At 46.0% G+C, this 14136-nt stretch overlaps 1 protein-coding gene across 1 annotated transcript in view; it reads left to right on the plus strand.

Annotated features, from left to right (window-relative positions):
- Positions 1 to 3333: 3333 nt before the first annotated feature.
- galntl6 (polypeptide N-acetylgalactosaminyltransferase like 6) overlaps positions 3334 to 14136 on the plus strand; it is an 821073-nt gene continuing 810270 nt past the window's right edge. Inside the window, exon 1 of the mRNA XM_033018312.1 lies at positions 3334 to 3468. Coding sequence (XP_032874203.1) covers positions 3334 to 3468 — 135 coding nt within the window. The remainder of the gene's footprint in view (positions 3469 to 14136) is intronic.

Below are 14136 nucleotides of genomic sequence, written 5' to 3' on the forward strand. Positions count from 1 at the left end.
GAACAGACAGACAGAGAGACAGAAAGACTGGCTGAGAGAGAGAGAGACAGAACGAGAGACAGAGAGGGAATGAGAGAGAAAAAGAGAGAGAGATAGACTGAGGGGGGGGGGGGGGACTGAGAGAAAGTGTGAGAAAGACTGTGATAGAGAGAGAGACTGACAGAGGCTGAAAGAGAGGTGGAAAAAAACAGGTTAAGGAGAATCCATAATCAAAATGAGAAAGGGTGTTAAGTAGAGAGAATATTACCAAAATAAAACACAGCTGGTTATTTATACTGGGAAGTGTCACAGACGAAATCTTACTACAAGTACAAACAGCTCTGTACAAGAAATGACCACTTCTGTGAAACGCCTTCCAAAAATCTTAAAAGCAGTCTTCTCAAGCTAGTAGTAGTTACTGGAGGAGCCCGGAGCCCACACCCATCCATTCAATCATCACCCCAGCCCCTCTATCTTCACCCTACTACCCTCCCCTCGTTATCCATACCCCACAACTCTTTCTATCTTTACCCTACCCCCTACCTGTAACCCACCCCTACTCCCACCACCCACCCCACCCATGCCCCCCATCCCTCTCTCCCCCCTTCTCTTCCCCTTCTCATCCCCTTCTCTCTCCACCCCACTCTCCTTTTTCTTTCTTCCCTCCCTCTCTACACCCCTCTTTTCTCCCCACTCTCCTCTTCTCTTCCTCTCTAACCCCATTCTCTCCCCCCCCCCTTATTTCTCTCTCCCTCACTCTCTCTCTCTCTCCTTCATTCTCTCTCTTCCTCCTCTTTCTTTATTTCTCTCTGCCCTCCTCACTCTCTACCCCTTCTTTCTCTCCCTTTATTTTTGTTCATACATTATAGGAGCAGGTCTACTCCGCCATTCAATTATGGCTGATCTATTTTTCCCTCTCAACCTCAATTTCCTACCCTCCCCATAAACCCTGTCATTGACCTCTTTCTCTCATTCCCCCTTCTCTTTCTCTCTCTTTACCCGTTCTTTCTCTCCCTCCCCTTTCTCTTTCTTTCCATCCCCCTTTCTTTTTCTCTCCCTCACCTTCTTTCTCTCCTTTTTCTTTCCAACGTTCTCTGTCGCCTCTTTCTCTCTCTCCCCTCTCTGCCCCCTTCTCTTTCACTCTTTCCCCTTTTTTTCTCTCTACCCCTTCTCTTGCTCGATTTCTTTCCTTCTTTCTTTCTCTCTTCCCTTCTCTCTCTCCCCTCTGCTCTTTCTCCCCTTCTCTCTCTCTCTCTACCCCCATCTCTCTCTCTCTCTCTCCAACCTCCCCTTTGGGTTTTTCTCCCCCCCCCCCCCCCTCCCCTCCCTCTCTTTCTCTCTCTCTCTCATTTATTCATCTCTATTCATGTTATAGGAGCAAAAGTCTACTCCGCCATTCAATCATGGCTGATATTTCTTTCCCTCTCAACCACACTAACCTGCCTTCTCCCCATAACCCCAACACCCTCTTCTCTTTCTCTCATTCACCCTTCTCTTTCTCTCTCTCTCCACTCTTTCTCTTCCCTCTTCTCTCTCTCTCCCCTTCCCTTTGTCTTTTTTCCCTCTCCCCCTTTTCTCGCTCTCTCTCACTCCTTTCTCTCTCCTTGTTCTCTCCTTTCTCCTCTCTCTTCCCTCTCTGCCCCCTCCTTTCACGCTTTCCATCCCTTTTCTCTGTCTACCCCTTCTCTTGCTCTCTTTTTATCTTTCTCTTTCTCTATGCCCTTCTCTCTCTCTCCCTTCTCGTCCACTCTCTCCTCCCCACCTCTCTCTCCCTTCTTTCTCCCTGCTCCCCCTCAACACCCCCCTCCCCTTCACTTCCCTTGATCTTTCTACTCTTCCCTTTCTCTCCCCTATCCTCTTTCCCCCATATTTTTATTTCTCCCATTTCTCTCACCACCTTGATTTCTTTTCCACTTCTCTTTCAACCCCCTCTTTTTACCTCCCCGTTTTCTCTCTCTCCCTTCCCTCTCTCCCCCTCGATTTCTCTCTCCCCCCTTCCCTTTCTCTCTCCTTGTCTCTCTCCCCATCCTTTTCTTTCTCTTTTCCCCCTCCTTCCCTGTCTCCCCCCCCCCCCCCCTTCCCTGTGTGTGTGTCTCTTTCCCCCCCCCCCCCCCCCCCCCCCATTTCCCCTCTCCCCCCGGTCGGATACAGCTCACTCTTTTTAACCCCCCCCCCCTCTTTTTTTTTGCAGATGCCATTGGCTGTAGCGGTGTGTTTTAAGCCCAGGGGCCGGGACGCCGTTTCCCTGCGTCAGCCCTTTCTCTCTCTTTCTCTCTCTCTCTCTCTCTCTCTGTCAGTGCTCGGGGTTTCGTACCAGCCTTCCGACAGGGCTGCTCCGTTGGGCGAGGGGAGAGATGCCCAGAGCTGAGAGGACATTAAATCCATCCTTGCATTCCTCCACTCGTCTCCGTCTCCCCGCCCGGCTTGGTGAGGATCTCTTGCGACCGACGGCGGGACCGCTCTGGCCTTGCCTTGCCTCTCTCTGTCCAGGTAACCTGGCATGCGAGTCCTCACGTGTGTATTTACAAGCAAGGGGTGTGTGTGTGTGTGTGTGTGGAGGTGAGATAGAAACCAGTCCCTGATACATCAAACAACGCTGGGCTCCATCCTTAAGACGCGACCCGTGAGGATCCTAAACCCCGGGCACTTTACATTGACAACATTTGTCTAGTAAGGGATTAATTTGGAAAATAATAGACCAGCGTAGGACCACGCAGTCAGTGGTGGGGTGAGGGCGGGTGTGTGTGTGTGAGAGAGAGAGAGAGAGAGAGAGAGAGAGAAAGATAGATAGAGAGAGCGTTTGACAGCTCCGGGAGTCGGAGCTAAGTGAGTTGAATCTGGAGCGAATGCGGTCGCACCGTTTGATAAGTGAGTACACCTGGTGTTGGTGAACAGCAGGGGTCCCGGCCCCAGATTAAGCAAGGACCACCTCTCATGTCCGCGTCTCTCATTCTCCAATTCTCACTTAACCCCTTAGTTCAAGAGGACCACTGTGCAACTGTTAACTATTCCAACACTTGATACCCATCTCCGCGCGGGGACGTGTAGAGAGAAGTTGAACATTGGTCACCAGGATCTTCAGCTGTCCAAGTATTTGGTAGTTCTTCTTATATTTTTTGGAAGGTGCCTCTTCGTTGAGATCGTGTCTCTTGGCTTTGCAGGTCTCCTCCCCCCGCTCTGATCCAGGGGCGGGCTGGCTCGTTGGCCGAGAGAAGTTGGACTCGCCATTCAATATCCGGAGCGGTTTGTTCTACTCGAACTCCAGGACCGGTCACAGCTCGCTCGCTCGCTGGGAGATAGTCCGGAGAGAGAGGGAGAGGGAAAAAGGAAAAGAACAGCTGTCTCGTCCTCGGGATGAAGCGAAAACAGAAGCGTTTCTTGCAGATGACCGGCCTGGTAATCGTGGCACTGATTTTCTTGCCCAACGTTGGACTATGGTCCCTTTACAAAGAGAAGCACTTGGATAAATCTACTGAGTCGGGAGATCAGGTAAGAAAAAGCGGCCGGGAGTCGGGGACGGGGGTGCTGAAAAGAGGGGATGAAAAACACACACATTGAAGAGATGTGTTTCAGCCGGTCAACTCAGTTCACCGGTCACTTCTTTGCCCTTTCCTACCTTGCAGAATGTCAGCGGTTGTGCTTGCGAACTGCTGTGGTCGTTAAGCGAATGTTTAGATACGTTTTTGATGTACGATGCAACTGTTGGAATAGACTTCGCCACACAAAAAAAAAACATAATACAGAATAGGAGTGGAATAAGCCAGAATTGAATTGCTGGCAAAAGTAGAGGAAAAAAACTTGGCGATATTTGCAACAAAAATAAATAATATCAGATGCATTTGGACGTGGCAATTAATTTGTCTTTCAGCTTTTTGGATGCTTTAATTAGTTGTGATTCTTTGAAGTCCCGGCTCTAAGTTGGAGGGTTTTTTTTGTACTTTGTTCAAACTGAAAGCACAATTTGGGAAGTAGTGGCGTTGAACATTAGTCAATCGGACAATTGATTTCACCTGGAGCATCCACTGGTCCCGGGGTATATTAACGTTGAGAGATGTCGCCCTTCTCGTGTATTGCAAAACACAGGCGCTGATGTTCAACAGGCCACCCAGAACAGGTAGTTAACACGCTGGCTGTGTATGGCTCATGGATACCAAGCATTACCGAGTGCCGATGCCATTCACCTCTTGTCCTGCAACTAGAGAAGTTTCGCGCTTTGAACGAAATACATGTCACAAGGAATAAGAGTAGAATTAGGCCATTCGGCCCATCAAGTCTACTCCGCCATTCAATCGTGGTTGATGCATCTCTCCCTCCTAACTCCATTCTCCCCGTAGCTCCTGATCTGCCGTTTAATATTTGTAAATGCGTTTGCAGAATGTTCTCTCAGCTCTGATTTTTATTTTTGAGGCGGCCACTTCTTGCGTAGAAGGACACTTCACAGGAGGACGTGAAGATATTTGTTGATAGGGCAGCGAAAGTTCAGAAATGTAATTAAGCCTTCGTCGAAGTCTTGTAAAGTTTGAAAAAAAAATAACCTCTGTCAGTCAGAGATGTATCGCATGTGGAATAAGAGTCCAAATAAAGTTAAAACTGGGTAACGGGGCTGTTGCAGGTATTTCTGGAACAGTTTCAGATAATTAAGGACCCTTCACTGCATTTTGAGCATATATAACGCAGTAACACTACAAGGCAATCGTCAGTGGTGGGGTGAGGGTGGGTGTGAGAGAGAGAGAGAGAGAGAGAGAGCAAGATAGATGGAGAGAGCGTTTGACAGCTCCGGGAGTCGGAGCCAAGTGACTTGAATCTGGAGCGAATGCGGTCGCACCGTTTGATAAGTGAGTACACCTGGTGTCGTCACTTGTTCTAACGCCGTGGGCGCTCTGAGAAGGAATTCCACTCTATAATCCGTGTCCCTTTCTATCTCGCCCAGATCTGAAGCCTCGGACATTTGCCTGTTTCGTATTAAACTTGTATATCGCTGTAACGTTGGCGATGCCTTTTGCTGCTCGTATTATGGACTCTGCAATTCAGTTCTCAAATCACTTCCTTTGCCTCCCCGCCCCCTACCGCTACCTCTCCTTAAAACCAAATATATATTTGCTTAAAACTATGTGTAGGAAGGAACTGCAGATGCTTGTTTAAACCGGAGATGGACACAAAATGATGGAATAACTCAGCGGTTCAGACAGCATCGCTGGAGAAAGGGAATAGGTGGCGATTCTGGCCGAGACCGTTCATCAGACTGAGTTCCAAGCTCGTCTTCAGGCCCACAGTCTCCACGCCAAAACGTCACCTATTCCTTTACCCCAGAGTTGCTGCCTGACCCGCTGAGTTACTCCAGCTTTTTGTGTCTAGATATCTCCTTAAAACGATTTCACTTGAAACCTCCCTCATCTCTCAAAGTTCAATAGTGGTTTTATTGTCACTTGAAAATGCACAGTGAAATTATTTTCTTACAGTGAGGTACAGCATTGCCATACCTAAGCATATCCCCGATTAGCAAAGTGTACACTATTCCTACACTTCTATTTAAGAATGATTGTGTCTATGTATAGTCAGATTTTTGATGAACAATATGCAAAACAAAAATGAATTTCACTGTACCTAGGTACAGGTGACAATGAAGTACCATGGAGCCTGCATGCAAGAGGCACCATGGTTTGACAGCATTTTCAAAGTCCAGTCCACATGGGCGGTGCCCTTTCCAGACAAGCCCCAGGTTGCTACAGGCCTCCAGCCATCGCCTTCCTTGTATGTGTGGATCGGCCAGCGAACCAACGTCCCTCTGCTTGTCCGTCCACCTTTGCTTCCAGGGGCGCTGACCCCCGGTTCCCTCTCCTCTCCTCTCCCACTGGCCTTGTGCCTAATAAGTGACTGTGTACTGTTCTACCTGAACACCTGTGTGAAACACATGGGTGTATTATACTATTAACTATGTGGTGTGGAGGCTAATTAATATCACTGTTGTTTGTTCGGAACACAAAACCGAATGACTAAACCTATTTCTTGTGGAATTGGATGAGAAAGTTCTCAAAAATCAGCAGGTCAGGCAGCATCTTAGAAAGAGAAACAGAGTTAATGTTTCTCTCAGTGGCTAGAGAATTATTGTGAAATACAAAGTTCTGAAATAACAGTGGGTCAGGCAGTATCTTAGTTTAGAGATACAGTGTGGAAACGGGCCCTTCGGCCCACCAAGTCCACGCCGACCAGTGATCTCTGTACACTAACACTCTGGATCAAACCCGGGTCCCTGGTGCTGTAAGGCAGCAACTCTAGTGCTGTACCACTGTGCATCTATGGAGGGAATAGAAAGGCAATGTTTCAGGTCAGTCCTGTTCAGTTTGAAGAAGGGTCCTGACTTGAAGCATCGCCTGTCCTTTCCCTCCACAGCCTGACCTGCTGAAGTGTTATTCCTGCACCTGGTGTTTGACTCAAGATTCCAGCATCTACATTTCCCTTTGTCTCCAGCACTTTACTGGTTTTTGTTTCGGATTTGCAGCATCTGCACATTTGATTTGAGCGTGATCTCTGCAGCCAGAGTTCAAAGTTGTTCGGCCCACTATGTCTGTGATGACTCTTTTTAAAATGTATTCAGTGCAGCATACTCTTCCCCCACACTCCCACAGTCTCCTTTCTTTTCAAGTACTTCGCAAATGTTCCCTTTTACAATTGGACCTCTAGGGTCACAGAGTCATACAATGTGGAAACAGGTCCTTCGACCCAACTGGCCCATGCTGACCAACTGGTTCTTGATTCTCCTACTCTGGGCAAAATACTCTGAGCCTTTACCCAATCTATTCCTCTCACAATTTTGTAAACCTCTGTAAGATCTCCCTTCATCCCCCTGTGCTCCAAATAATAAAGCACTAGCCTGCACAACTCCCTATAGCTCAGTCCTTCGAGTCCTGGCAACATCCTCGTAAATCTTCTCTGAACTATTTAAAGCTTGCCAACATCTTTCTTATAATGTGGTGAGCAAAACCAAACACAATACTCTAAATGTGGCTTCATCAACTTCTTATATAACTGTAACATGACCCCCTCCAACCTCTACACTCGACACTATTCAACACTCTTTATATCACTATAGGATCATTATAACTTCAGATCAGATTCAGATTCAGACTATAACTTGCTGAAATTACTACAAATTCTCCTGAAGCTTCTGTTTATTTAGCTCACTATATTAAATCTGCATTCTGCTGGTTACTTACCCTTCCAGCTGTGGGGAAGGTTTCTCTCTATTCACTTTGTCAAAATCCTTAAGGATTTTTAGGTACATTAATTAAAGCTTCCATTAGCCCATACGGTGAGGAATTGAACCTTTTGTTTTCTTGGTCTCCTCACTATTACTGAACTCTCTCATTCCCTCTATCAGCCCAATATTAATAATGCTATGGTGTGACCAAATTAATTTTGTTGATGTCAATTAATAATACGGGGCTGTAGCCTGCCAATTATCATGCGTGTACTGTTCTGCATATTTATTCTTTACTTAACATTGGTAAAAGGGATAGCTGATTAATATCATGTTGTTGTGATAAAGATCTTGTGAAGCAAAAAAAATCTTGCATTGCAAAAAGTTGGCATTGTAAAACATGGAAACAGGCCCTTCGGCCCACCGAGTCGTCGCTGACCATCGATCACCCGCACACTAATTCCATGTTATCCCACTTTCTCATCCACTCCCGACACACTAGGGGCAATTTACAGAAGCCAATTAACCTACAAACCTGTACGTCTTTTGGGATGTGGGAGGAAACCAGAGCACCCAGAGAAAACCCACACGGTGACAGGGAGAATGTACAAACTCCGCACATACATTACCTGAACCCGGGTCTCTGAGGCAGCAGCTATACCGCTGCACCACTACACATCAAAACAGGTTATCCACTATAAACCTCTGTAGGAGGTGTAGGAATCTCTGTAGCTGAGCAGGGATTATCGCAACTTTAAAGAAACTTTTAGTCAGTTACATGGATAGGTTTAGAGCGATATGGGCCAAATGTCGACCGGTGGGACTAGTGTAGATGGGACATGTTGGTCAGTGTAGGCAACTTGGGTCGAAGGGCCTGTTTCCACACTGTATGACTATGATCCTGGAGGACATTGTGAGGTTCTGTAAGATGCTATAAATGGAAACATTTCCAAATCTTTTTAAGAGGCAAATTGAGTTCAATAGACCTAGCAATTAGTACAATGAAAAAGTAAATGTTGGATTATCCAAAAATCAAAAAGCACAATACACCAGGTGGTTGAACTACAAAATAAAAATAAAACAGAAAATGCCAGAAATACTCCGTGGGTCAGGCTGGGTATTTGGAAGAATAAACCGAGATAATGTGTCGGGTTGATGACATCTACTCAGATCCCTGCATCTCGGCTGGTCTGACCTTTACTTGATTTGCATAACATTAAAAAATATTTACGAGAATGATCCCATGAATGAACGGGTTAATGTTTGATGAGTGTTTGACGGCACTGGCAAACTTTGGCAAATGACAAGGCAAAGAGTCTGAGATTCAGTTGAGGTGCTGACTGACTCGCTGGGTTACTCCAGCACTTTGTTTTTGTTTTTTTGGTAAACCAGCATCTGCAGATCCTTGTGTGATTCAGTTGCCCCTCAGCATGGGCTGATTTCTGGTCCATCTTTCTCTTTTGTAATGTGACCCCTGATTGTGTATGACAGAATCTTTAGTATAGTGTATTATTGTCGCCTGTACCGAGGTACAGTGAAAAGTGTTTTTGTCTGCGAGCTATCCATGCAACGAGGGGACTGTACATGATTACAATCAAGCCGTCCACAGCGTACAGATAGAGGATAAAGGTTATATTTAATGAGAGATAAAGTCTGATTAAAGATAGTGTTTGGTGACATTGGCAAGTCTGGGACTTTGTGGGATGACGTAGGTTGTCGCCGGTGCTAACTTTGGTGAATTCCATTGGCGACTACCTACGTCAACTGGCGACAGGTACCGGCGACTGAATTGTCTTACCTTGTCGTGGGTGGACGTAGGTTGTCTAGGTGTGGTCGTTGGTGGACGTCCTATGGGTCGACGGTTGTCAGTAGTTTGACGTCGACTAGGAGGCAGGTTTTTGTAGACATTGTCATAGGGGAGGTCCAGTCGCCAGTTTTTCAGTGACCTGCTACGACTATGACAGTCGCCGACAGTGGCCGAAAAAATCGCCTAAGTGGGACAGGCCCTTTAGAATGAAAAGACGTACATTTTAGAAAAGAGATGAGTAGGGATTTCTTTAGCCAGAGGGTGGTGAATCTGGAATTCATTGCCATAGATGGTTTTGGAGGCCATGTCATTGGGTGTTTTTAAAGTGGACGTATATGATTAGTATGGGTGTCAAAGGTTATGGGGAGAAGGCTGGAGAATGGGGTTTAGCGGGAAAGATAGATCAGCCATGTTCAAATGGCAGGGAATACTCGATGGGTTGAATGGCCTACTTCTGCCTCAATGCCTTATAACTTGTGAATTTGCAGCAAACGGTGCCAAGCATGGGAAGGATGCCGAGATCTGAAGTGATATAAGGAGCGACATTGCTTAAAGATTATCTCCTGGGCTAATGGTGCAATAAGGGTTATTTACATTCATACCATGGAGGTGATCGTTATTGAGCAATGAAGTGAGTGAATATAAATGTGTACCTGTGAAGAGCATTGCTTCAAATTTGACCATTTGAAACATATTTATTACTAGCCTGCCAGGATCCTGGCATGTTTCTCCTATCAGTTCATGTTCAATACATTTTCTCATGCATAAGAAATAATGAATCTTAAATATGAAGTGACTCCAATAATTTGGCATTAAATGCTCAAAGCTGAAATGGGATTATTTATGAGTTTATGAGGCAGTATTTGTACATACCCGATGATTAGATCATGGTTTCCACAGACACCTTATCAGAGTCCATCACCCTTCCTCTATTCCAATGACGCTGAAGTGTGAACTGTTTCTCTTCCTGCAGATGCTGCCTAACCCAACAAGTGTTTACTGCAGAAGACAGACACAAAATGCTGGAATAACTCAGCTGGTCAGGCAGCATCTCTGGAGAAAAAGAATAGGTGACGATTCGGGTCGAGATTCGGGCTGAGATCCTTGTTGAACTACCGGTAGTTTTTATTTCAGTTTTCCAACATCTGCAATTTTGTTTAGTTTCATTTCGTACGATATCTGGGTTGTCAACTAACTACAGCAAACTGCTAAGTGAATTGACTATTTAGTTTAGAGGTAAAGCATGGAACCGTGCTCATCAGCACATCTAGTCCATGTTGACCATTTATCAACCATTCGCACTAGTTCTGTTATTCCACTTCATCATCATTCCTTGCACACTAGGAGCAATTTATAGAGGCCAATTAACCTATAAACCTGCACGTTTAGTTTAGTTTTAGTTGAGTTTATTGCTATGTGTACCGAGGTACAGTGAAAAGCTTCTGTTGCGTGCCTACCGATCAGCAGAATGGCGATACATGATTACAACCGAGCCGTCCACAGTGAGAGATTTAAAGGAGTGGAGCAATTGTAACGTGCGATTGCAGATCCACTTCTGTGATTAGCACACAAATAATCGCCTGGGTTAGGCACCATCTTGGACCTTCCCCGTCTTTTGGATGTGGGAGGAAATTGGATTTGCTCGATAGGGTTGGTTTAAGTTTTGTCCAGCACTGTAATCCCTGAAGGGATTGTAAGGCCTAAAATATAGGAGTGGGCCAAATGTCCTTTTGAGCCTGGTTCTCACTTTCTTATGGATCGTGACTGTTCTGCCTATTTTAGTCCATCCCCATCCCAATAACCTATGATTGCTTTTAAAATCTAGCTTCATTTTGTATTGTCTGTCATTGTGGGAGTGCAATGCGGGTGCAAGTATCATCTATATAATTAAAAGTCTCACCTTGACCATTTCCTGTCTGCACTGTATATTGACTTTAGAAAGAACGCTACCCTGTATCACTGTGATTTTTGGCCATCTTACTCACAGTCCTCCTCCGCTGAGCCAGCCCCAATTTTTCACATTGATGAAAAATAAAAAAGTTATGAGCGTTTTAAAAAAGAAAAACCTTCAGATCAGCTGATTGGTCCTCTCGCCTGTCAATCACCACTATTAAGGTAACGTCTCTTCCGAGGTGAGGGTGGGGGGGGGGGCAGTGCTATAAAATCCCGGATGCCTGGACGTGAGTCAGTCACTCTGCAATATCGCGAGGGAGAGGCCATGACTGTCATTCTAAGCTGTGAATCAACTGAACTGTGAATCTGCAATGTATTTGCAATAAATAATTTGTTAGCCCTTAATGACAACGCCATGAGTTGCTTGGCCTGCTGGTCTACCTGTGCTTGAAAGTGCAATGCTTAATTAGAAATGAAATGAAATGACAATGCCATGAGTTGTTTGGCCTGCTGCCCTGCCTGTGCCTGAAACTGCAATGCTTTAATAGGTCTGACTGTGTTTGGAAGGAATAAATGCTTTATTAGGTCCGACTGTGTTTAATCCAAAAGTCCCGCTCATTTCGTGACTTCCACTTAGTGGACAGGTCGCGCTGATTGCGTAATTTCCAGTGAGTACATAGGTCGCGCTGATTGCGTAATTTCCGGGAAGTGCAGAGGTCACGCTGATTGCGGAAGTGCCGCTGACTGCGGAGGTGGAGAGGCCGCATTCAGCCATGTGAGTAGATTCAAGAAAGTTTACTGTCATGTATATGGAGTGAGGGTGTGTGCGTGCGTCTGTGCGTGCGTCTATGCGTGTGCGTCTGTGTGTGCGTGTGTGAGTGAGTGTGTGTGTGAGTCTGTGCATGTGTGAGTGTGTGTGTCCATATTGGAATTGGTGTAGAGGTGGAATATTGCGTTTGGGGGACCAGCCCTACCATGTGAAGCTGGGACCAAACGGGTACCACTTATTCTAGTCTAAATATAAAGTGCTGTAGAGACTCAGCAGGTCAGGCATCTGTGAAGGGAATGTTTTAGTTTTTGAGGTACAGCATGGAAACAGGCTTTCTCCCCACCGAGCAACAATCACCCCATACACTAGTTCTATCCTACGCACTAGGGACAATTTACGGAAGCCAATTAACCTACAAACCTGCACGTCTTTGGAATGTGGGAGGAAACCTGTGCAGTCACATGGAGAATGTACAAACTCTGTACAGACAGCACCCTTGGTCAGGATCGAACCTAGGGCTCTGGCGCTGTAAGGCAGCATCTCTACCACTGCAACCCAAAATGGATTGCTTTGTTCAAGATTCCAGCATCTACAATTCCTTGAATCTCCATGGGTATTAACCTCTGGATATATTTGAATGTCTGGTCAGGCAGGATCTAAGTGAGTTATCAAGTTTAAATTCAGAATAACAGTGCTGAAGAACACATGTGGCATATTTGCTTTCATAAGTTGGTGAACAGAATAAGTGTTGCAACTTCATGAAACGCTGGTTAAACCCCACTTGGAGTTCTCCCCACTATGTATCTCCCCAACTGTAACGGCCCTGCTGTTCCTTTGGATCGATCAGCGACATGGAGAGGGGGGACGTGCTGCATGGGCAACAGCCTGTCCTCCATATGACATTGCCCAGGCTTGCATCCGACCACACATCACCTGCAAACTAGGATACATCACCCATGGTCAGTCATGACTGAGGGGGACTGACTATACTATCAGGGGAAGTGGTGAAATCAGATACAATTAGTGCATTTCAAGAGTCATTTGCAAGACAATTGAAGGGTATTAGTGTAGGCAGTGGGGGAGAATTGTCAGCATGACCTGGATGGGCAGAAGACCTATTTCTGTGCTGTGAGAATTTTATCAAGATAGACACAAAATGCTGGAGTAACTCAGCAGGACAGGCAGCATCTCTGGAGACAAGGAATGGGTCCTTCAGACTGATGTCAGGGGAGTGGGTAGAACAGAGATAGAATGTAGTCGGAGACAGTAAGACTGGTGGGAGAAATGGGGAGGGGAGGGGATGGAGAGAAAGGGAAAGCAAGGGCTATTTGAAGTTAGAGAAGTCAATGTTTATATTGCTGGAGAATAAGCTACCCGTGAAATATGAGGTGCTGTCCCTCCAATTTGTGCTGGACCTCACTCTGACAATGGAGGAGGCCCAGGACAGAAAGGTCAGATTGGGAATGGGAATGGGAGGGGTTAAATGCTTAGCAACCTGGAGATCAGGTAGGTTAAGGCGGACTGAACGAAGGTGTTCAGCGAAACGATCGCCGAGCCTGCGCTTGGTCTCGCCGATATACAGGAGTTGACACCTGAAATAACGGATACAGTAGATGAGGTTGGAGGAGGTGCAAGTGAACCTTTGTCTCAATTGGAAAGACTGTCAGGGTCCTTGGATGAAGTTGAGGCGGGGAGGTAAAGGGACAGGTGTTGCATCTCCTGTGGTTGCAGGAGAAAGTACCTGGGGAGGGGGTGGTTTGGGTTGGAAGGGACAAGTTGACCAGGGAGGTAATGATCTCTGCCAAAAGCAGAAACGGGTGGAAATGGGAAGATGTGGCCAGTAGGGGGATCCTTTTGGAGATGGCGAAAATGTTGGAGGATTATATGCTGTATGTGACGGCTGATGGGGTGGAAGGTGAGGACAAGGAGGACTCGGTCCTTGTTATGAATGGGGGTAGGGGGTGCTGTGGAATATTGAGGAGACCCTAGTGAAAGCCTCATCTATAATGGAAGAGTGGAACCGCCATTCCCTAAAGAATGAGGACATCTCCGATGACCTGGTATGGAAAACCTCATCCTGGGCGCTGATGCGGCGGAGACAAAGGAATTGGGAGTAGGTGATACCTTATCTTTTATCAAGGCGTTTGATTTGATATGTGCTGAAACTCATCATGTGCAATTGTTACAGATAAATCCAGTTTTGGAAGGAAGAAACAAAGATCTGCAGACTGTGGATCTGCAGATGCTGTTTTATGCCAAAGATTGACACAAAATGCTGGAGTAACTCAGAGGGTCAGGCAGCATCTCTGGAGGAAAAGGAATAGGTGATGTTTTGGGTCAGAACCCTTCTCCCTTCTAATTTGCAAGTTTGAGCAAACTTCTCGCTTTTTAGGAGTGTGGATGTTTTGCCGTGACCAATTGTAGAACTGAATTGCATTGGTACAATTGCAGGGGTAAGATACGCATAAAGGAGCAAAGAATAAAATAATA

This window comes from Amblyraja radiata, chromosome 3 (assembly GCF_010909765.2).
Source record: "Amblyraja radiata isolate CabotCenter1 chromosome 3, sAmbRad1.1.pri, whole genome shotgun sequence".
NCBI lineage: Eukaryota > Metazoa > Chordata > Chondrichthyes > Rajiformes > Rajidae > Amblyraja > Amblyraja radiata.